Source organism: Astatotilapia calliptera, chromosome 14 (assembly GCF_964374335.1).
Source record: "Astatotilapia calliptera chromosome 14, fAstCal68.1, whole genome shotgun sequence".
Lineage (NCBI taxonomy): Eukaryota > Metazoa > Chordata > Actinopteri > Cichliformes > Cichlidae > Astatotilapia > Astatotilapia calliptera.
This window is the reverse complement of record NC_137435.1, coordinates 40,833,909-40,858,193: the sequence shown is the minus strand read 5'-3', so window position 1 is coordinate 40,858,193 and position 24,285 is coordinate 40,833,909. Positions and strand designations below refer to the sequence as shown.

At 43.6% G+C, this 24,285-nt stretch overlaps 1 protein-coding gene across 1 annotated transcript in view; it reads right to left on the bottom strand.

Annotated features, from left to right (window-relative positions):
• LOC113035865 (alpha-2-macroglobulin) overlaps positions 1–20,667 on the bottom strand; it is a 66,154-nt gene extending 45,487 nt beyond the window's left edge. The window contains exons 1-16 of the mRNA XM_026191669.2: positions 20,077–20,667; positions 18,187–18,361; positions 16,436–16,592; positions 13,415–13,467; positions 12,535–12,555; positions 11,665–11,833; positions 11,469–11,553; positions 10,947–11,067; positions 10,734–10,848; positions 10,539–10,648; positions 10,096–10,251; positions 9,186–9,422; positions 8,923–8,986; positions 5,497–5,642; positions 5,220–5,369; positions 1,287–1,535 (exon numbers count right to left, since the gene is read on the bottom strand). Of these exons, the coding sequence (XP_026047454.2) occupies positions 1,287–1,535; positions 5,220–5,369; positions 5,497–5,642; positions 8,923–8,986; positions 9,186–9,422; positions 10,096–10,251; positions 10,539–10,648; positions 10,734–10,848; positions 10,947–11,067; positions 11,469–11,553; positions 11,665–11,833; positions 12,535–12,555; positions 13,415–13,467; positions 16,436–16,592; positions 18,187–18,361; positions 20,077–20,153 (2,085 nt within the window). The 5' untranslated portion in view covers positions 20,154–20,667. The remainder of the gene's footprint in view (positions 1–1,286; positions 1,536–5,219; positions 5,370–5,496; positions 5,643–8,922; positions 8,987–9,185; positions 9,423–10,095; positions 10,252–10,538; positions 10,649–10,733; positions 10,849–10,946; positions 11,068–11,468; positions 11,554–11,664; positions 11,834–12,534; positions 12,556–13,414; positions 13,468–16,435; positions 16,593–18,186; positions 18,362–20,076) is intronic.
• Between the last annotated feature and the right edge of the window lie 3,618 nt (positions 20,668–24,285).

The window sequence follows — 24,285 nt, the reverse complement described above, 5'->3', positions numbered from 1 at the left end:
CACCTCACTGTGCAACTGGCTGTTGGATTTCCTCACCGGAAGACCTCAAGCAGTACGGGTTGGCAGTAATACATCCAGCACCATCATTTTAAACACGGGGGCCCCGCAGGGATGTGTGCTGAGCCCCCTCCTCTTCACTCTGCTGACCCATGACTGCACTCCATCACACAGCTCCAACCTCTTCATCAAGTTTGCGGACGACACAACGGTGGTGGGTCTCATTAGCAACAGGGATGAGACCGACTACAGAAGTGAGGTGAGACGCCTGGCCACGTGGTGTGCTGACAACAATCTCTCTCTGAATGTGGAGAAGACGAAGGAGATTGTTGTGGACTTCAGGAGAATGCACACCCAACATGCTCCTCTGACCATTGACGGAGCGTCTGTGGAGAGAGTGAGCAGCACCAAGTTCTTGGGTGTGCACATCACAGAGGATCTCTCCTGGACGTACAACACCACAGCACTGGCCAAGAAATCACAGCAGCGTCTCTTCTTTCTCCGCAAACTAAGAAGAGCAGGAGCTCCAGCCCCCATCATGTACACTTTCTACAGAGGCACCATCGAGAGCATCCTGTCGAGCTGCATCACTGTGTGGTTTGGAGCCTGCAATGCGTCCTGTCATAGAACCCTCCAACGCATAGTGAGAGCTGCAGAGAGGATCATTGGTGTCTCTCTCCCCTCCCTCCAGGACATTTACAGCACCCGTCTCACTAAAAAAGCCCTTTGCATAGCGGCTGATCCCACGCACCCAATGCAAAGCTTCTTCAAGCTGCTGCCGTCAGGGAGGAGACTGCGGAGTCTCCAGGCCAGGACCAGCAGACTGAAGGACAGCTTCATCCATCAGGCTGTCAGGAAGCTAAACTCCCTCCCGATTCTGCCCCCCTCTCCCCTCCACAGTCTCACTGAACTCCTGCCCCCCTCCCTGGATCCCTGAATGAGACTATTTGCACTATTTGCACTACTATGCCTCCTTACTTGAATATTGTATATTGCATAGCTTTTTTTTTGTTATACGTAAAATTGTATTGTATTTATTTAAATTTTTACTTTTTAATTATTTTATTTGCATTTTTTTAAATCACTAGGGATTGAGAGTAACGAAATTTCTATTCTCTGTATGTCCTGTACATGTGGCAGAATTGACAAATAAAGTTGACTTGACTTGACTTTTCTTTGTACACATCACAACAAACGCTTTGAATCTTGAATCATGTCTTCTGCAGCTAATAGGAGACATTACTGTGTAGTTTCAGTCAGACATCAGATTAGATGAACAAATGTTTTACTTTAAAGATGCTGTAGACGTCATTCTTCTGACTGCCTGGTCCATAGTAGATCGAGCGCGTTTCTCGCCGTGCTCCCAGATTGTCGCTCACAATGGCCGGTGCTGGTGGTGCTGTTGGCGGTGCTGCTGTCTCCAAATCTGCATCTATTACCATATCTGGCACTGGCAAGGGGTAGCAGGGATATGGCTCTGAGTCCTCAACATCATAGGAGTACCCAGACAGCTTCTCCACAGGCAGCTGACTATATACCTGCATGAAAACACATCTGTACATGAGCCTGGTGGGGTGATAGCGGTGATCTTTTTCTCTTATCATCCATTAGCAGCAAACCACTTACATAGATTGTCTACTCTCTAGGAGCACTCAGGTGTAGGAAAAAAGTGCTTGTATTAGTGGGTTTGAATGGGTGAATGAGGCATATTATAAAATATATATTTGCTTTGATGCAAATGAAGGTGACAACAGATGCACTGGAGAAATAACACTACAGACTAAAAAAAAGATGGTTTTGGAGGTGATGGCCACAGCCCCCCAGGAGCCAGAGCAGACAGAGATGGAATCAGGGAAACTGCATCATCCACAGCCCTCAAGATGATTTTAATTTTTAACTATGATTTTTGGTATGATTGTGAATCCATCCGCCAAGACTCAAAGGTGACTATACAATTTATAGGCAAGGCCTGTTTGCTAATTACTAAAATAAAGAGTCGTTTCCAAATGTTCAACTTTCACACAGGAAGTCCCAAAATCCAGGTCCAAATAGATGTCTGTACAAATAAAAGAAGCCATCATTTCACTGAAAAAACAAAATAAACCTATCAGATATAAAAACTTCAGCAGTGGCCAAATGACCAATTTGGTGCATTCTTAACAATGAAGGACTATATCTCTATCTCTATCTATTAGGGCTGAACGATATATCGCATTTGCGATAATATCGCGACATGATCAAGTGCAATTTTCTAACCGCAAAGGCTGCGATTATACTGCGATTATATTATACAATTCATGGGCTGCATCCTCCTGAGGCCGCATTTGTAGACCGATTACGTCACAGCGACGCGCCGAAGGCTGTCCAAATTACTACCATATCCCAGAATTCATAGCGCGGCCCAGCCAAACTCCAGTTTCCAGCAATGGCGGCCGCTACTAAGTTTTAAAATTACTCATACTAATCTTTCTGGGTCACAAAATAAACTTTTAACATATTTTCAGGCGAGAAAGTAGCTGTGTAAACATCAAATATCTGCTCGGTTTATCAAGATATCCCATATTTGCAAAAGTGCTTCGACGTTTTCAGAGGCGTCTGCTACCCACCAGCTCGACAGCTAGCCGGGAGCTCGAGGGTTACTGATGCGGCCGAGAACGGCACAACTCCCGGCACATCATTTTCAGATCACCGCGGAGTTTCGCTGCTCGGGTTAAACGTAATATATAAGTCACTTAGACAACCTAAAAATGTTATTGTTGGGCTTTTTTCAGTGTTTTGTTTGTTCGTGAGTAAATCGGTTTGGCTGAGATTAAAGTTATTAGATTAAATAAAATAAAACTTTATTAATCCCCCGGGTGGGTTCCTCCTTGGTTTTCACACAGCTGACTAAACGTCAAACAGAAAACTTATTAAACAGAAGTATGAGACAGTCGAGAATTTACGCCAGTGTCTGGTTATATTTTAGATAGCAAGAAGCAGACGGCCGAGTTTATTAAACTCCACCGAGACAGCGGTGACGCTAATCAGAACTAGACCGTCCAATTTCACCCCTTTAAACTTTAAAGGCGTGTTTGTGTGTGTGTTTATACAATTGCTATTATGTTTGCACTTTATGTGTAATGTTACTGACTGCAGAGATCAGTAAGATGTGTGTATTTTTTATTTATTAGTTTTATTTATTTAATATTATTTTTTAATTGAATGACTGTCTAGTAGTTCACAGATGTCGAAAAACTGAGTGTGGTAAAGCCACTGATTTTGTTTATGTATATTTCTGTAATCTGCACATTGTACTGACTTTCATTTTAATGTTTACACCAGGGTTCCTTGTCAGCACTTTATGCTCAGATGTTTGTAAGCTAAAAATAAACTATTGTGTATGTTCAAATATACTGTTGTGATTGAAGAAGTTAAATAAAAATGTCAGTCATCAATTCATGCATCACCTCATGTCATCATAACAGAGGTCTGTCTTCCAGGAAAGAACAGTTTAAAATTAATGTAATATAGTATTGGCCATACTATATGATGTAATGCTTGTCTTTGTTAGACAATACAGAAGACAAAGACCTTAAAAAATAATCGCATATCGCATCGCAATCGCAATATTGGGGCAAAAAATCGCAATTAGATTATTTTCCATAATCGTTCAGCCCTATCTATCTATATCTATCTCTCTCTCTCTAATATATATATATATATATATATATATATATATATATATATATATATATATATATATATATATATATATATATATATAGAGAGAGAGAGATATATATATATCTCTATATATATATATATATCTCTATATATATATCTCTATATATATACATATATATATATATATATATATATATCTCTATATATATATATCTCTATATATATATATATATATATATATATATATATATATATATATATATATAGAGAGAGAGATATATATATCTCTATATATATATATATATATATATATATATATATATATATATATATATATATATATATATATATATATATATATATATATATATATATATATATATATATATATATATATATATATATATATATATATATATATATATATATATATATATATATATATATATATATATATAGAGAGAGAGAGAGAGAGAGATATAGAGATATATAGAGATATATAGAGATAGATATAGATATAGAGATAGATATATATAGAGATATATATATATATATACACACATAATTAATAAATAAATAAAAGCTAGGTCAACACCACCAAAAGACCATGGAAGACAACCGAAGCTGATGATCAGATTTGTTCCCTTGGTTAAGAAAAACCTTTTACACCATCTAGCAGTATCGACAGAAATCCTGAGGCGGTAGACCGTCGATTGTCAAAGTACATAATCAGTAGACGCTTTCATGAATGGAAATACAGGGTATACAACAAGATGCAAACCACTAGTTACACTCAACAAGAAGGCCAGATTGGACTTGACTAGAAGACATGTACGAGACCCTAAACAGGTATTTTGACTGACGAAACCAACAAACCTGTAGCAGAATGACCAGAAGAGAAAAGTCCAAAGGAGAACAAATAAGGATCTGGAGCATACCATATCATCTGTCAAACATGGTGGAGGCCATGAGGAACTGGGCCATTCATGTTTACTGATGATGTGACTGCTGATAGATGTAGCAGGATGAATTGTGAAGTGTACAGAGCTGCACTCTATGCTCAGATTCAGCCAAATGCCAGAAAACAGATCAGATTAGGGCAAATGGATAATACCTGCAAAAACAATCAAAGACTTGTCAAGGTAAAGAAATGAGATACTCTTCAGTGGTGAAGTCAGACACTGAAGACAAAACCAGCAGCAGAGAGGCCCACAATCAAGCAGCAACTGAAGGCAGTAAAGGCCCAAAGAAACAGCTCAAGGGAGAAAACACTGCATCGGTTGATGTCGATGGATGTGAAAGCAAAGGATTTTCATCAAGCAATTAAAAACAATATTTCTACTTCAATGTATGTTAGTTTGTTCAGATACTTTTAAACTTCAAGAACTTTTACCTTGAATATTTAATTGATTAAGAGCCAACAGGTCTTCCAGTATTTTCTTATTTCTACGCATTTAATTTTTTTGAGTGGTGTAGAAAGTAGAAGATGTTACAAAACCAAACTATAGTAATGGTAGTGTTCTTAATATGGATCAAAGTAGGACGAATGATTGTCGTACATAGCTGACAGTAAGTTCCTGCTCAGTCCGGAGCAGCAGGACGCTCTGGTCAATAGCTCTAACAGAACACAAGGAGCCAGGGTGAGCCTTGAGACTGAGGGTGGTCCTCTCTGCTGGAAGCTCCTGGAGGGAGGAGAACTTCAGAGACACCTGTGTGGGAGATACCGAGGCGGAAAACAGATTAAGCCTGTCTATCCTTATGTTAGCTCTCTAAAATGCACACATCCTTCACTACATTCCCAAGTGGCTTTGAGGTCCTAATGTGGTAATGTACTACCTTGTTATTGAGGCAGAGCTGAACAGGGAAGTCATGGCTGTCAGCAACAGCCTCTCCACTGGGCATCAAAGTGTAAACTACCACCTGGGCAAATGGTGCCAGGTCTGACATCCGAGTGAGCGGCACGGACATCTCCCCTTTGTTGACTGAGGAAGAACCAAAGAAAGCATGGCAGCAATTATCAAAATAAACAAGATAATATTGAGTCACGTGACTAATGAGCAAATAAGCTACATTATTAGCATGAAGCTAAACTTGCAAAATATAATTAGATAATCAAGAACGAACAGTTATGTCTATAACTTCTGTTTCCTGAAGGACAGGAATGAGATACAACACATAAGTATGGGATATCATGCCCTTGTGTGTCCCAGTTGAAGAAACCTTTATTCACGGCTTTAAGGCGGATGACGTGTGATGACACGCACATGGCCCCGCCTGCACATATAGCCGCTGTCATCACAGTCATCCCTCAGTTCGATAGCCACTCTTCACCGAGCCATGCTGCTCAGCGGGGCCACCTTGTGTTGTACCTCGTTCCTCTCCTTCAGAGAACAGAAGTTATAGATATAACTGTTCGTCCCTTACAGTTGATTCACACGGTACAACACGTAAGTATGGGAGAAATATACACACCCTGCAGAGCAGCCACCGAACTGGCATCGGACCACCACCACGTTAGTGTGCGCTAGACCCAGCAGAAAGGACAGCATGAGCCACCGAAGGGGCTGTAACGTCCAAGCAATAAAACTGCACAAAAGTGTCCAAGTAGTTGCAGCACAAATATCAACTACAGGCACCTCCATAAAAAGAGCCCATGAGGTTGCCATCCGCCTGGTGGAATGAGCTCTCACCCCCAAGCAAGACCCTTATTGCTGTACGCCAGTGAGATAGCTTCTGTAATCCAGTGGGACAGCCTCTGCTTGGACAGAGCTCTACCTCTATTTGGATTAGCGAAGCAGACAAACAGCTGGTCACATAAACGCACATTCTGAGTGCGCTCAATGTAGGTGCGTAGCACACGCACTGGACAAAGAGAATGCATCCTCCTCTGCTCCTCAGGTGCAAAAGGAGGGGAGCAAAAGCTCAGCAACTCAAACTCCACTGAGCTAGAAGATGCAGGCATGATCTTGGGATAATACGACTTTGTGCCATCAGGAGAGAACTGTGTGTAGCAGGGATGCACAGACAGTGCATGAAGGTCACCCATTCGCTTTGCCGAAGCCAAAGCGAGAAGTAATGCAGTCTTATATGAAAGAAATTTCATATCCACAGACTCAATAGGTTCAAACGAAGAGCTACAAAGGGCCTCCAGCACCAAAGTCAAGTCCCAAGCAGGGACACTGGACTTAAGCACAGGTCTCAGCTGGCGAACTCCTTTCAGAAAACGTATGGCGAGGGGATGTGCACCTGGTGTCACCCCGTCAAAGCCAATATGACAAGCAGATATAGCTGCTGAATAAACCTTAATTGTCAAAAATGAAAGGCCCTTATCCAGCAGCTCCTGCAGGAATGTCAAAACATCCACAATAGAGCACTGAAATGGGAGAGTGTAGCGGTCCTGGCACCATCGCTCGAAGGCTCGCCATTTGTAAGCGTACAAGCCTCTAGTAGATGAGGCCCTAGTGTTCTGAATTGTCGCTATCACACTAGGTGGCAAACCCTTAGCAATCAACATAAGCAGCCAGAGATGGCTCCATAGGGGTGGGTTAGCTAAGCCAGCTTCCTCTGCACCATTGCCGACCGACGCAGCAGCAGCGGCAGATTGGACCGACAATGGGCTCTCCTGCTCATCCTCCGGCAAACCATGGATGTCCAGGCTGATGTCCAGCATGTCATCGTGCTCCTGGGGAGATGATGACATGCTGGCGCTCCTGCATGGTTCCAGCTCGTCTTCGGTTAACCCATCAACATATTCCATGTGGTCAGCCCAGCTAATTGTGGGGGACACCGACCGGATAATCCTTGTCCTCAGACTTGGATGAAGCCGGGGCTCCAGACACAAAGAAGTGATGGTCGTGCTGTGTGACAGCCGTCCGTCCCAGCACCTTTTCCATAAATGTCACCCGTCTTTAAAGGATCAAGTGCGGACCTGGAACAGACTTTGGGCTCCGTCAACACTCTCATGGCGTGGAAGATCCCAGGCAGACAGGGCAGGCATCGTGCTGGTTGCTGTCGTGCAAAGAGAAACCGCAACCCTGAGGACAGGGAAGGACAGGGGCGAACAGAAGATTTCTGATTTGCTCGCTTCAGTTTGGAGTCCATTCCAAAACGCAAAGTAAAAGGCTGCACAGGAAAACTGGAAATTAGCGCTCTGCAGGTAGCCTACTCACCAACTGTGTGGTAGAGGCCAACACCAATGGGCAGTTAAGCTAAGTTCAAGTCAGCAGATAACAGAGCTAACTAGCCCAACTCACCAGAGGTGTTCTCAATGAGGTGACGAGCGTAAGAACTGAGAGATAAATGGTAAATGGCGTGTATTTGTATAGCGCTTTACTCGTCCCTCAGGACTCCAAAGCACTTTACATATCCAGTCATCCACCCATTCACACACATTCACACACTGGTGATGGCAGCTACATTGTAGCCACAGCCACCCTGGGGCGCACTGCCAGAGGCGAGGCTGCCGGACACTGGCGCCACCGGGCCCTCTGACCACCACCAGTAGGCAACGGGTGAAGTGTCTTGCCCAAGGACACAGCGACCGAGACTGTCCGAGCCGGGGCTCGAACCGGCAACCTTCCGATTACAAGACGACCTCCCAACTCTTGAGCCACGATGATTGTGATGACAGGGTTACATGCGCAAGCAGGGCTGTGCGCATGTCATCACAGGTCATCTGCCTCCCATGTTTCTTATATATAAATATACCACTATTTACTGAGGACCATTTTGGACACCCTATACCAGGGCTGCCCAATCCCAGTCCTCAAGAGCTACTATCCTGCAGCTTTTAGATGCATCCCTACTCCAACACAGCTGAATCAAATGGTTTGATTACCTCTTCAGCATGCCATCATGTTTGGCAAAGGCCTGATAACAAGCCATTCATTTGATTCGGGTGTGTGGGAACAAGGATGCATCTAAAAGCTGCAGGACGGTAGCTCTCGAGGACCGGGATTGGGCAGCCCTGCCCTATACTGTACTCCACATTGCAAAGTGGATGCATAGCATTACATAAAATGGCCTTGTTTATGATAAGTAAAGGTATATTTCACACAGTGCACTGATGCAGACTTTAATAGTTTTTTGACATTAGGGCTAGATAGCCAATAGTAGAATATTGAAATTAGTGGATGACCTGCTCTACCACCCCAACCTCACCCCTACATGCTTTGATGCAACTTTAAAGGGCTTTTTCCATAGGACGTCTAACTCTAAAATCACAGACTTATACTTCAAAATTAGCTTTCGTCGTGTTCATACCAATTCCCACTTTGACAGCCACTGGGATACGACCATGCTGCACTACTGAACCTCTGGACTGCACCTGCAAAGAAAGACAGAACGGAAACGTCACTATGAGGGTGTGTTTATGTATATCTGCAATACATCTCAAACGTGTGCACAAAAGTCTTTAGAGAAAAATCATTTAGACTGAAGCTACAAACAGCAATTCTCATGCAGATCACCAAAATCGTGTTTCAATGAACACTGGGTGGGGTCACGTCACAATCCCTTACACGTACCAGATAAAAGAAGTCGAGGACCTCCTGCCCTTTCTCCAGCTCCTCTCCCTGGATGATGTACTGGGCACGCACAGTCGCTTCACTGTCACAGGGCAGCTTACTGCTGGCCTGCATGAGCTTCAGAAAACTACTACTCTTGGAGTAAAACGCTGTGACATGGTGGTGGCTTGCCCTGTAGTTGGGTCTCCTCAAACCATAAACATAATGGTCATGCTCCGTTGTATTTTTTGAACTCGCCTGTTGACAAAGTGAGGTCAAATATCAAATTCCTACTCTTCACATTAGACCAGTGTTTCCCAACCAGTGCGCTGTGAGAAATGATCAGGTGTGCCGTGGAAGATTGTCTGATTCCATCTGATTAGTACTCCAAGTGATCGCCGTGATGGGCAGAACAATTACATGATCTTCCACAGGACTACAACTACCTGCTCTAATTAAATCTGTTGCCAACTGCCAGCAAAATAGAAGATGAAGAAGAAATTACATAATAGTCGTGCTGTGACTGAGACAGCGCAGCCATAATAGCAATAGACAAATATTTGAAAGAAAAAGTAGACCTGGTCCTGGAGAAACCTCTGACCCAGATGAAGGCCGTAGCATGAGTAGTGGTCAGAAGAAGCAAAAAGGTAACTGGGACAAACCGAGCCAATACCGCTATACCTGATGTGCGGGGAAAATGATCAATATGCTTTTTGTGATATTTTTCTAACGTGAAATATGTGCCGTGGCTCCAAAAGGTTTGGAAACACTGGGTTAGACACTTGGAAATAATAAAATATTAAAAAGTAACTAATTTCATGACAATGTAGGCCAGCGTGGGTGTATGATCAGTACGACTGATGTGATCAATCACAGTCTATCGACCTTATAACTGATGAATGTTTAAGTGCAGGCAGCGGCAGCAACCAACCTTCAGATGGACACTGTCCTTCCAAAGAGACGTGCCCAGAGAAAACAAAGCCACGCCATTCACGTCTGTGGTGAGCTCTAGTTTTAGTGAGCTACCAACAAACAAGTACACTGGCTCATTGGCAGCAGGCTTGTTGTCTGGACCAACAACTTTGATCTGTGAACAAGACAGAGTAAGAAGTTGTAACAAGACTCACACATCTCCATAATAATGATTGTTATTGCCCTTGATTAGCTTCCTCTGCATGACTCAAAGCATCCCTAAATACTATTTCATACATCTAGTTACATTGTAACAAATGCAGTGTTACATCGTCCAGATTCTAGAGTCGTCTTAGAATCTTTTGGGCTCCAGGAGAAACACGTCCACCTCACGGTAGGATCAGATGAAAAGCTCATGAATCCTGCTGTGCAATGTCCTGACAGCAGGATGAGTCTGGTTACCTTTCCTTCAAACGGGATGCCAGGCTTGTATGCCTCAGGTACATCCTCGAAGGTGACAGTTCTGATGTCACAGGTGAAGCTGGTCTGCCCGTAGCCTTTAAGAATGACGCCTAGATGATAGTTAGCATACAGATTGCAGGTCATCAGGAATTCGCTGTGCTACCTTGATGAACAGTCGGCTTTTAGTCTGCCTACCTGTGCCATACTCTTCCATCTCAGCAGTCACCTCAAATGTGTCACTGTAGATGTTCTTGTGGAGGAAAAACGCCGTCATGTTCACAGTTTGTGTAGCACATCCACTTTTATCCGTCTAGAAGATCACAGAAAGTGAACACCAAGAAAGTAAAATCAGTGAAAAGGACTGATTGCAGTACAGTTAGCGTCTCTGTTAACATCTGGAACACTCACAGTTAGTTCGTAGGTCTTGCAGAGGTCTTTGTTTTGGGGAGATGAAAACCAGAAGAAACGGATGGCGTTTCTGCAGAACCGTGCCTTCACTGAACCAATAACAGGTTTCCCATACGTGTATCTGTTAAGAAAACATACAAAGATGAGATTTGTTGGAACGAGAACGGCCGGATCATGTTAGTTGTTGCCGGAAACATGACTGGTACAGAGTCTAGCCAGCCTCAGATCTTTCATTTCCTGTAGAGGCTTTGCCTTTTCCCAGCTGGCCACTGTTAATAGTATGAATTATATAAATACTCAAATTCCTCTAGTAAAAAGTACTATTATATCAAAGTACAGACAAAATAAGGAAAACATCATTGCTACAGGCAGTTTGTTGTTCCCACAAATCCAGACCCATCTTTTGTAATAAACGACAATGTTGTTAGCACCAGCGCTGCCCAGCTGCAGTTCTTCACAGTGTGGATTTCCTTGAACCAACACAGACAAGAACACCAGTTTCTGTTCAACTGGGACATTTACTTTCCACAAATCTTCAGTGCTGCCTCCTGATCCAGGACGGTAATCACACTGGGCAGATGAACCTTCACTTCATACTTTGGCAAAACTAGAGCAAAGGAAACAGAGTCAGATCTCCCCGTAGCTGAGAATTTACATAGACTGAGCTCGTAATCATTTCCGGTCTATAAGAGAAGATGCTTCATTTTTTCCCTCCCACCGTATTCTTTGATGTCAAAGCTGTGGGATATTTGTTCTCCCTTGTCTGTCAAGGCAGTGATGGTGTAGCTTCCTTGTACAGCCTCAGGAATCATGGGGTGTGAAAGATCAAGGATGCCGCCAACAACAGATTTATCCAGCCACTGGGCAATGCGATTTGAGCTAGGATCCTACACAGAGTAAAGACAGAGGAGAATTTATTTAGGGATGTCAAATCAAACGAGGCCGTAGCTTCCAGCCTCCAGCTCCTCTGCTGGGGCACACAGAGATGTTTCCAAGCCAGCCACCAGATAATCTGTGCTCTTTGTGGATTGTGGGTCAGCCCTGTGACATGGGGAGAAAAAAACAACACACACACACATGATCCCTCATCTGAGACGGGCATGCCAGAGTGCTTCCTGGAGCCAGGCATGGAAGAAGGACAAGCTCCTGCAGGAGGGACCAGTGCAATCCAAACATCGCCCAAACTGACTGGAGTGACATTTATCTTAACGAGCTCTCGTTTGGAGAAAAGAACCTATTATAGTCCTCCTCCTGATGGTTGCCTGTGTAATTAGGTCTGTGATTCAGAGGTAGCTAAAGTCCTTCTTAGTCTTCACAACAATGCAGCGCAGATATCCAATCTACAACAGACTATTGTAGATTGGATATCTTCTTAAACAGCACCACCCCAGAGAAGAAAGGGGGGGGGGGGGGGTGCAGGGAGCAGTCTGCACTTTAATTACATGTCATACAGCCCTCCCTCCATCGCCTCATTTCCTGCATCTTTGCCGTTACTCTCACAGAAGGCACAAATGGCAAAATCTTTTCAAAGAGCCAAACAGACATGTCAGCAGTTCCCAGAAGAGATGCCAATTTGAGTGTTTCTTACCTGCAGCGCCACTTCTTTATACTGAAAGGAAAACAGAAGAGTTTACATTTAGTTTATCTGCACACAGAATTAACACAATAAGGACAATTTATTAGAAACATATCAGTAAGGTTTCCTGTTGCAATGACTTTCAAGTCAGTATGCATGTAGGTCCCGGTTCAGATCACACAGCAGAACCCAATTACTCAGCAAGCACATAGCACTGAGTGTCCCGCTGACAGATGTGAAGGCGCCACACCCTGAAACAACACCACCACTGCCAGGTCTTATTTCCTAATTGGACGATAAGAGTCAAACAACACACGTCCCCCTCCACGGCTCATTTATTACCGTGTTTCTCTGTAACACCTTTGGCACACGTGATATTTTGGCCTCAATTATTTCGTTCTTACATCTCCAGAGTGCCGGAAAGAGCAGATGCATAATGGCAGATAAAGTCTCACAATGCCACGTCTTCACTACAGCTGGTGGGAGTTACCACCTTCAAGCTAGCTACTTTCATCATGTGATGCATCTGAACGGATTTCACGTCGACTGCGTGCAGTCGTGTTTTCAGCCTCTCGTCCAAAAACGGAAAAGGCCCTGAGCCGCTATTGATTCAGATGTTTGGGTCAAATGTAGTGTGCGCCAAATGAACTCTGACAGCATGTTTATCACACTACTCCACACAGCGCTCCACACCCACGCTGTCTTCAAAATCAACAAACAGCCTTCCTTTCACCTCCCACTCTCCTGAACCAAAATAGACCTTACTCTTCAGATTCACTGACTGCCTGCTACAAATCACAGCACATTATCAAGTTCGCTGCTTGAAATGACTCCACAAATGGCACAGCGGCACATGATTCTGACAGACGAGAACAAGTGGATAGAAACGTACCACTCGTTCCACAGGGATGAAATTGGCATCCATGGAGACGATCCGGAATTTGACTTTAAAAGAAAGAAAAAAAAATGCATTACTATACTGTATTTTCAGTTATTGCACAAGTGGATAATGAGAGGAAGAAGAAGACAAAGGGAAAACGATCCTGGTGATAGCAGATGGACTAAAAAGAAGCAAAGCAAAGTGTATGCAAGTCTCTCTTTATACTCTAATGAATTAGGGGCACATGTCAGATTCAGTGGGGAAAATGAATAAATCATGTTGATATCTATACTGATACAGACTGGTCACCGTGTTAGGAAAGGATGCCCCATCGTTTGATGGAAATGAGAATCATCAGTCTGCAGACGGCAGAATAAAGAAAAACCCTGAAAATCAAAGTGAATGATGGTGAAGACGAGTTTGTTTTACTGAAATGCAGCAACGGTGCTCAGCACTTTGTGCGACCCCCACGTGCTTGTCTGCATGCCTGACAACATCCCGGAGGATCTCCTCCCACATCCGGACCAGGGAATGACTGAGCTCCTGGACAGTGTGAGTTGCACCTGAAACATGATGTCCCAGAGGTGTTGGTGTTGGATCTCGGTCAGGTGAACGTAGGTGCCAGTCCATGGTATCAGTTCATACTGCCAGGCATTGTTGTGTCCAGTCTAGGGCCTGAGAATGGCTCCTAATGACAGTCAGGATGCTGTCGAGGTCTGTGTGTCCCTCCATGGATACGCCTCCAGTCATGCAGAACAATGTTACAGGCAGCATGTTCTCCACAGCTAGCCCACACCCTTTTACAACTGTCACATGTGCTCAGGCTGAACCTGAAGCTCATCTGGGCACCTGCGGTGGACCTGACAATTATAATACTGGAATACTAATAACACTAGTTCCATAGGTATCAGTAGTGACACTGACCCTAGCCAAATTCAAAACTAGTGGAACAGTCAGAAAAGATGAAGAGGGAAAAACGTCAGTGACCTTCAGCTGTGAAACCTTTCGCCTTTTGGAGTTGGCTCATTGTTGTCCCTGTAGCACACCGGTTGTTGCCTTCATTAACAACCCTGTCTGATACTTAACTGATCAGATCAACACCGCCCGAGTTTCAGTGACCTGGAATATGTATCGGAGAAGTCTACGGTTGCTGTTAGCCTTTTTTACACAGAAAAATATATCTTAACATGTATTTGCCTATTGTTGGAGGCAATACATTAAAAACCAAAAAAAACCAAAACATCTTTAAGGATTAGCTACTGATGACGTCACCTCAGCTTGAGCTGAGTGGTTCTGCCATTGGTTACGAAAGATGGATGTGTTGAGGAAAGGCGGGTCTGACTGTGACACAGCCAATGATCTTCCGTTTTGAAATAATAATAATAATAATAATAATAATAATAATGGATTGCATTTATATAGCGCTTTTCAAGGCATCCAAAGCGCTTTACAACTCCATTATTCATTCACTCACATTCACACACTGGTGGAGGCAGCTACAGTTGTAGCCACAGCTGCCCTGGCGCCATCTGCCCGTCTGGCCAACACCAGTAGGCGGTCTCTCCCAAGGACACAACGACCAGGACAGAGAGCCCGGGGATCGAACCGGCGACCTTCCGGTTACAGACGCGCTTCCCAACCCCCTGCTCCACGGTCGCCCCCCAAATGTGGTATGACTAAGGCTACGTTCACTCTGCAGGTCTTGATGCTCAATTCCGATTTTTTGATCAAATGCGATTTTTTTTGTCTGCTCGTTCACACTACAAATAAAATGCGACAGCAAACGCGCTCTAGTGTGAACGCTCAAAGCGGCCGCATGCGCAAAAGCAGACATCACGCACAACGCGCTCTGTTTAGACCCAGAGCAACAGTATTTTGACTGTTTCGGACTTTACGTTTCCCAATTTTGCTCTAAGTTATAAAGTTATTTTGTTATTTACATTTGGCCTAATAATTCGGATACGGATCGCATAGGGTCAAAAAAGTCGGATTTGATGCGCTTTCGCCTGCACTGTGAACGTAGCTTTTGATTTCCAAAACAGACTAAATTTATTGCCACCTGGTGGCCGTCAGACAGAATGCAGGTTTAAGGCTCTTCTGCATCGGGTTCATTTTTCTGACGCTGCAGCTACATCCATGTTTTATTCCACGTGCGATTTGGCGAGCGTGGCTTAGCTGGCCAAATAATACCAACTGAAAGCCGATTTCACAGTGACACGGTAAAGTGTAATGTTACTTCTGATTGGATCACCTGTGTCTGCAAATGGAAAGCATGAGACAGATTGATTTAGGTAAAAATATATATGTTACAGTATTCTTGTGGTTATAGCTTTGAACTTGTTTAAAGAAGCTGACTGACAAGCTCATTTTGTTGAGACTGACACCAGTTTATAAACTGTTATATGGGTCAAATTCATTTTTGATTTTTACTCGTGAAACATAACGTCGTCGTGAGTCCTTACTGAAACACTATGGCAATGCTATTAAAAAATAAACTTGTTTTACTGTCATAAGGAGTTGCAGAATACCCAAAAAAGTTAAACTCCACTAGATCATCTTATCTTAATCAGACTTAAAAAAAATGGTAAATGGCCTGTATTTATATAGCGCCTTACTAGTCCCTAAGGACCCCAAAGCGCTTTACATATCCAGTCATCCACCCATTCACACACACATTCACACACTTAGACACACAGACTTATTCAGGAGTTAGCAGCCTGCACTAGCACTCGACGGCACTAAGTGGTCAAATAAACTCCTTTTCTCTTCACCCACTCAGCGTGTAGGCCTTTCCTACTTTAAATATAAACAGCCTCTCTCTAGGAAAGCACTCTTCTTCTGTGCACTGAACAGACAACAACCCTCAAGTTATCAAGTTATTAAGTGGTGGCTCAGCATTATGCAGATATATCAGACCAAAAATGTGCAAGCACAGCAGAATGGGTAAGCAGTGCAGACGAGACGGCGCTGCAGTAGCGTATCGCTCCTTCTACAACACAACAGCTCCAACACCTCCACACTCACTCCACCTACCAGTCTGTCCAGGTTTGTAGATGGGCTTATCAGTCCGGACGATGTGGATGAAAGTTGGAGGCTCGATGACGACTTTGGTATGCTTGCTCGTCAGATTTTTTTCATGGAAAATATTGACATAAACTGTTGCCACAATTCGGCTGCGTACTGCAGGGACCTGCAACACCAGCAAACACACATTTGTCAGAGATGGAAAACGTTTCATGCAGAGCACAATCTGTACTTTTCCTCCACAGCACTGTGTAACAGTCTTCACACACACCTAAAGAAATGATTTATTCTTGAGTAACAAACAGCCAAGATATAGTTTTAAATTGTTTTGTTTGTTTTTGCCAGTTTAGCCTTTTTATGTAGACTACATTGGTTCGTCCCAGGTGTTACTCTCCTTTTCATGCATGAATGAGTCAGAGGTTAGAATAAAGTGAAAAACTAAATAAAACACATTCCACTGAAAATGGCAGGTACACAGCGTGGACTGCAAATGGGTGAAAGTGCAGCCAAACACATTGAAAGACTTTCAGAAAGTCTGAAGAACTAATGCTGAAAACCACTTTAAAAAGTGACAGTGTTGGCCCGCTTCCTTGGACACAAAATGTGTGGCAGCTCATGACTTTTGCATTAAACGTGTCATAAAAAGCCATCTGAGCTGTGCTGCTCTTAGGGAACAATGTTGCACACAGTTAATTATGAAATGCTGTCACACTTGTGCACGTTTTCACTTGTTAATGCTGCTGTTACATAACAAGGACCAGAACCACTTCCACACATGTCAAAAAGACTGTTGTGTTCAGATGTGTGTTGTGAGACTGAGCGCAGGGTTGGCTTCCAGAGGAATGCAGGTACATAGCTAGCCTCTGGCAGAAAGCAGTCTTTGTGCCTAGAGACAAAAACCAGTCCTGCAACAGGGCCAAATAGCAGGAACAAAGTGAAACTAAGCGCGACTGTCACAGAGGCTATTTGGGTCGGCGGGTCGTTCCACATCAATATGGAGCAAGGCCTGCAAGTTGCATAACAGCAAGCAGAGGTGTGACATAAAGCAGAGCTGCAATTTGCAGAGAACCCACTGAGGTTGGCAGTCTCAGTCATGGCGCCGGGAGGATAATTAGGTCCAAACTTGTGCCAAGATTTAAGCCATTAGCTTAATGGATGGTGATAGGAATTCTGCTTGGAAACCACGCTGGTGCATTTACTGTCTACAAACAACACAAAGCTTTTTGTTTTGTTTTTAAAAAGTGAAATACTGTAAATACCGCGAATCATTGTTCACGATTAGTCATGCTGGAGGTACATCATCGAAAAACAGCTGCAATTCAGCCAGAGGACGTTCTGAAGACAGTATTTAATGAATCAGAGTGAATATTTGTTTACAGCAGCTGTGTAGGAAACGAAGAGAACACTTATTACTGTAAAAGGAAGCTGGTTTCACGGATAAAACACTAGGAGCTAGAGCTGATTGGTCCGTGTGTGATTTACACTCTGGCGTGATGGCGTGGGATAACCACCAAGCAGATTTCATTCACAAACAGAAACTTCCATGTGGTTAGTGCTACAATTAAAATTTCAATCGCTTTATATCGAAAACATAATGAAATGTTCCAGAAGAAAAAAGTTTACCCAGTGAAATATGTATTTCTGGGCTATGGTCTAATAGGACCCCACTCATCCTGAACTATCCCCCACATGAAACTGGAAGTGTGGAGAGTGGGAGCCTGAGTATTCACAAGCTCTTTTGTGCTTTTCTTGGATCTGACCTGGAAGTTTAGGCAGCGGTAGAAGTCCTCATTTACTTGCTCATCTAAGATTGTGACAGAGCCCTCAGTGAGGCCGATGACCATGCGCACAGGCCCAGTCAGGCCGTGAATTTGGGCACACAGGGTCTCCTGTTTCCCTGCAGTCACACGCGAACTCACAGTCACTGCATAAATCCTGCAAGGAGAAGAAGAAAGTACCCTCATTAAAAACAACCCAAACTGTCAGCACTCGTTTAAGTGAAAAGCTAGGAGAAAAACAGTGCCAAGCATTAAAAAGTACAGCCCAGCTCCATGTTAAACACACGTTTGATTTAGAGAGATAACCGCTAATGTTTAAAAAGCACAAACTTCTAGCGTGTTGCTACAGCTAGCTGATAAATGGTCCAGTTAAAGAACTAAATGAGTGTGGCGCAGGGTTAAATCCTACAACCATCATCTGTGTCTTTGTTTCAAGGTGAAAGAGTCTGATTTAACCTCAAACAAAACCAGTTTCTTGTGCTCCAATATAAAAGTTAACACCCTGCATGTGAATTATGTAGCTTCTAAGAGAAGGAGTGTGCTAACAAGCTGCTACATGAGAAGTTAAAAGCATCCGATTACAGCAACACACTGAAATTCAGTGAGCGACTCATTCTGTCACAGATGTTTGTCAAAGCACACTACACGGCCAGGTGACTGGAAGCACTACTGGAAAACACCATCAAACGTTAAAAGGATGCAATTTACTTTTTCTGGAGGGAACCAGAGTTATGCTATAGTTCTGATTTGGCCTGCAAAAAGACAGGAAGACAGGACAAAAGACACTATGCTGAAATAGAGAATGGTGTGTGAACACACAGTAAATGAAAAAAGGAAAGGAAAGTGACTGTAAGTTAAAGCATCAGTTTTTATTTTAAAATCCACTGTGGTGGTAGAGAGAGGCAAATGTATCCAAAACATCAGTCATCTTCCAAACATTTATGGACCTAACTGTATGTAACAGAAATACTCCCCATTATGAATTTCTTCTTAATGTACCTGCTTGTGCACAACACATATAGTCTACAGAAACTGTGTGCACAGTATTTTTATTTCAGCCCTGGAATCAAAAGGGAAGCAGAGTTCCAGTAACTCCTGTATCCCCATGCCATCCTTCCTGCACAGCGGACATATTCATCCAAATAACCACACAAGGCCCATATAAGTTACATGTGCAAATGAACATTGGAAAACATCAGCAACAGCCATGATATCAGCTTCTAACGAAGCACTCTGCTGGATTCTCTGTGTCGACGCTGCTTGGCACACAGGGGCCTGCTGCTGCCAATGAGAAATAAAGGACGCATTTAATTGCGTTTTGGGTGGTGCTGCTGAGAATATTGATGCTGTTTTTGCCAGGGAGAAAGTTGCACAATGATGAAAAGTCATTTGACTCCCAGTGTAAACTATGAAAGGCATGCGAGCCATGATGATTAAAGTTTAGAGCAAGCAAAAAAAGTCAGGGTGGAAAATGTTATTCGGCCTTCCAGTACCATGGAAATCATGTCCCATTTACACGCTACTCAGGTAAAGCCGAGAGCAGGTTATTAATCAAATGCTGGTAAGTTGTAGCAGATGGGACATGCGCGTACGCACGCACGCACGCACACATAGTCTTTGCTCATTGCATAACACTGTCCTGTGGCCACACACTGGACTTTCTGCCTCACCAGTGGAATGTGCAGGTTTTTCGTGATTACACCAGAATCGAGTGACAAATACATGATGACGCTGCGCGTGACATTTTTTTTAAAATAAAGTTTTTCCAACACCACCTCGTGCAACTATTTGGACGCGTCTTGGCGCGAGGGGCAAGCCAAACTTTAGCACAATGACATGCATGAGTTTCGTTAGAAATATACGTTTACTTACGTGTCGTTGAGCAAGGCCGATGCTTGCACGAGAGCTGATGAGAGTATGACAGCAAACAGCTGAAGGACATGTGCCATAGCTGCAGAGGAGAGTCGGTGCTTTGCGAGCAGCGACACGAGCGGAGCGAACCGGACTGCACCGGAGGAGGAGGACGGACTTACAACCCCAGGGCCCGGACCCAGAGAGAGAGAGAGGGGGAGACACCGAGGGATGTGCGTGGTACCAAGTAGCTGTAAGAGAGGGGGTCTGCTACAGTGATTTGCTGTTTTTACTGCAAACACCGCCACCCCCTCTTTCCGAGTCACTCCCCCCAACCTCGTTGGACCTTTGCAGCCGCCTCCCTGTTCCCGAAAGACTCCCAAAAGTCTAATTACACGCGCACGCACACAGAGTCCTGCCTGCGGACAGTGTCTGCTGCTCGAGTTTCTGAAGAATTTCAGGAAAGCCCAGTGGGGCTGAGACGAGAGTGGGTGGAGAGGTCTGATACAGTCGAGATGACCCTGCACTTTGAGCACCTGTTGGCCAATAACAGTCAACGGGGCTTTGAAAACAACAAAGATAAGGCAGGGGCTCTGTGGACCTTAACTGTGTCCCCCAAAGCCTGCAGCTTTTCAGAGTTTTAGCATTTAGCGTTTCCCCCTAGAAACACTAAACACAAGAATTACAAATGTCCTCGTGCACTACCTTCACATGCAGGAGATATGAAGTTTTCTCAAATGATGAGAGCAATATTAAGCCCAATCCAATGTTTACCACCAGCAAACTCTTTAATCCCACTCAGCCTAATTGTTGTGCCCTGTCTCGTTTGTTTGTTTGCTTGGATGATAAGATCAGTGGTATCAGGTCACAGTTCAAGCCCGGAGCCTGTCAGCCTGGCCGAGGGTCTCAGTTCTGTTCTTTGACTTTTATCTGATTTTCATGACAGATCTCCTTGATATCCACATTTCTAGCTGACATTATTCCTAAAGCATTTCTACCTCCCACTGGCTTCTGACTAATGTCAGTCAGTCTCTCTCATTTGATTTCAAATCACTTTACAGCCAGAGCTGTCCCCGGACTGTTAAAGGGAAATAATATATTTGATAAATTCCAGTCTCGTTGTTGACAGAATGATAACACAGAAACAAGATTACTAATGTTATTCTTATTCACTTAGATAAAGGTGAAAATGGAATTTTAGATTTATTTGATTCATCAGCAGCTGTTGACACCATTAATCATGTCATTCTTATTGAGAAAATATGGACCTGTGTTTGTATCTGTGTAATTGCACTGAAAAAGTTTTCATCAAACCTTCAGTCCAGTTTTATTTATACAGCACCAAATCACAACATCAGTCGCCTTAAGACACCTTTCACTGTAGGTCGACCCTACAATAATACATTCAGAGAAAAACCCAACAACCACATGACCCCCTATGAGCAAGCACTTTGGCGACAGTGGGAAGGAAAAACTCCCTTTTAACAGGAAGAAACCTCCGGCAGAACCAGGCTCAGGGAGGGGCGGGGCCATCTGCTGCGACCGGTTGGGGTGAGAGAAGGAAGACAGGATAAAGACATGCTGTGGAAGACAGACAGAGGTTAATAACAGATATGATTCAATGCAGAGAGGTCTATTAACACATAGTGAGTGAACAAGAAACACCCAGTGCGTCATGGGAATCCCCGGCAGCCTAACTAAGGGAGGATTCAGGGTCACCTGGTCCAGCCCTAAGTCTATGCTTTAGCAAAAAGGAAAGTTTGAAGCCTGATCTTGAAAGTAGAGGTGGATAAGCAAATACATCTAAAAGTTAAAAGTACTGAGGCATATGTCCATAAACCATACCATAAAGTCCTCTGAGACAGGATATTTCTAATTTTAGCTACGGCCAGGATGTCTACTGAGGCATGAGATGGTATCTCGCCCCTGCAGAGGCTGCATATGTAGTCTAATTCCTTCAGGATGGCACATCAATATGTGCCATTACCAGTGTTGGGGAGTAACGGAATACATGTACCGCCGTTACGTATTTAAAATACAAAATATGAGTAACTGTATTCCGTTACAGTTACCGTTTAAAAAGCTGGTATTCAGAATACAGTTACTTTGTTGAAATAAATGGATTACACTGCGGTACTTTCCTGTTTCATATTGTCGCGGGTCAGGACTGTTTGGGTTTTGTTTGACAGCTACGTTCTGTTGTTCCAGGCGGCAGCGTTACGGTTGCCATGGTTACAGAGTGATGCTCTCGCTCTGAGTGTTTCCTGGGTGAGAGAGCGCATTTTTGTTGTTGTTGTGCTAAGCTAATAGGCAGAATGCAGAATGCAGCATCATAGGCAGTGTAGTCCGTGCTGCAGGGAGAATGGACTGCCATACCCGTTATGTGTCTGTGAGCGAGGGAGAAAAAGGAGAGTCGAAAAGTACGAGCAGTCATCGAGCAGAAACGGGAGCTGGAAGCATGTAAATATAATAATAACCACTGCAGCCAAACAGAGAGCCTGACGAGCCCAGTTGTAAGTAAGCTATTAAGACTCGACTGTACACCGTGTTCGTGTTTTCCTCCGAAAACAATAAGTTCTGTTGGAGCAGCCTTTCAACGCCTCTCTCTGTCTCTGCTAGCAAAGTCGACCCAGACAACAAAGTAAAGCTATTTTTCGGCTATGAGCCGACAGGGACCCCGCCGTATTAGTCAGAGGTCCCTTTACTACAGTTCGGAGTCGCGGACCTTCAGTAATAACAGTAATAAATCACAGCAATAGTACATTCACGTTGTTGTAAAAACCATGATTATATATTAAGTAATCCAAAGTATTCAGAATACGTTACTGTCATTGAGTAACGTAACGGAATACGTTACAGAATACATTTTGGGGCATGTAATCTGTATTCTGTAATGGAATACATTTTAAAAGTAACCTTCCCAACACTGGCCATTACCAGAAGGTTTGCTGTGTTTCCCAGCACAGTCTGAAGATCATGGAGGAGATTCCAGGAGATAGACAGTTACTCTACGAGAGCTTTAGAGAGAGAGGTCCTTCACCATCTGCAGGACTAGTATCTGCACCTTTGTGTAAGGAGGAACAGGACCAGCACAGAGATACGAAATGACCTCCAGCAGGATGCTGGTGTGAATGTCTCTGACCATACAATCAGAAACAGACTTCATGAGGGTGGCCTGAGAGCTCAACATCTAGTGGGCTCTGTGCTCACTGCCTGGCACCGTGGAGCCTGATTAGCATTTGCCATAGAATACCTGGAATGCCATATTCACCACAGGTGTCCTGTGGTTTTTACAGATGAGAGCAGGTTCACTCCAGCACATGTGACAGACGTGAAAGGTTCCGGAGAAGCCGTGGATGACGTTTTTCTGCCTATAACATTGTTCAGCATGACTGATTTGGTCAGTGATGGTCTGGGGAAGCAAATCCATAGAGGGGCACACAGACCTCTACAGGCTAGGCAACGGCACCCTGACTGCCATTTAAGTATCAGAATGAAATCCTTTAAACCCAGTATAGCATGTTAAATTCATCTGTATTTAATGCCTTTCTAATGTTGGTGTTCTATATTGTTTTTGTTATTTCAACATGTATTTTACTTTTAGTATTTCTATTTTGTATCAACCCAAGTGTCGATATAGTCACTGGCCCCAGATACTTTTTAATGTTCTTAATCCTTTTTGCTCCACGTGATAATGCTGGAGCTGTACCTTCACCAAGTACGTGTGATGACCTTTTGGCATTTTTATCCACAAGGTTTTGGCTATTAGGTTCCTCCTATGTGCTCAGCTATCTTAGAGCAGTTTGCGTCTGTCTCCCTGAACGAATTGTCTGTGGTAGTTTGTCACCTAAGATCATCACACTGCCCATCAGATTATCTTCCCCAAAGTCTGCTAAAAAATACTGTCAGGCCTTTTATCCGGAGATTAATCAACACTTCCCTTGCTACAGGCTGTGTCCCATCATGCTTTAAACAAGCTATAGTTCAGCCTCTTCTTAAAAAACACAATCTGGACCCAACTGTTCTGTCCAATTACTGGCCAATCTCAAAGCTTCCCTTTCTTTCTAAAGTTCTGGAGAAAGTGGTCTATTTACAGTTGCAGGCCCACCTTGATCTTAATCAGATTTCTGAAAAATTTCAATCCAGTTTTAAATCACTACACAGCACTGAGACAGCACTTTGAAGGGTTTTTAATGATACTCTTTTAACTCTGGACTCTGGCAGCCCTGC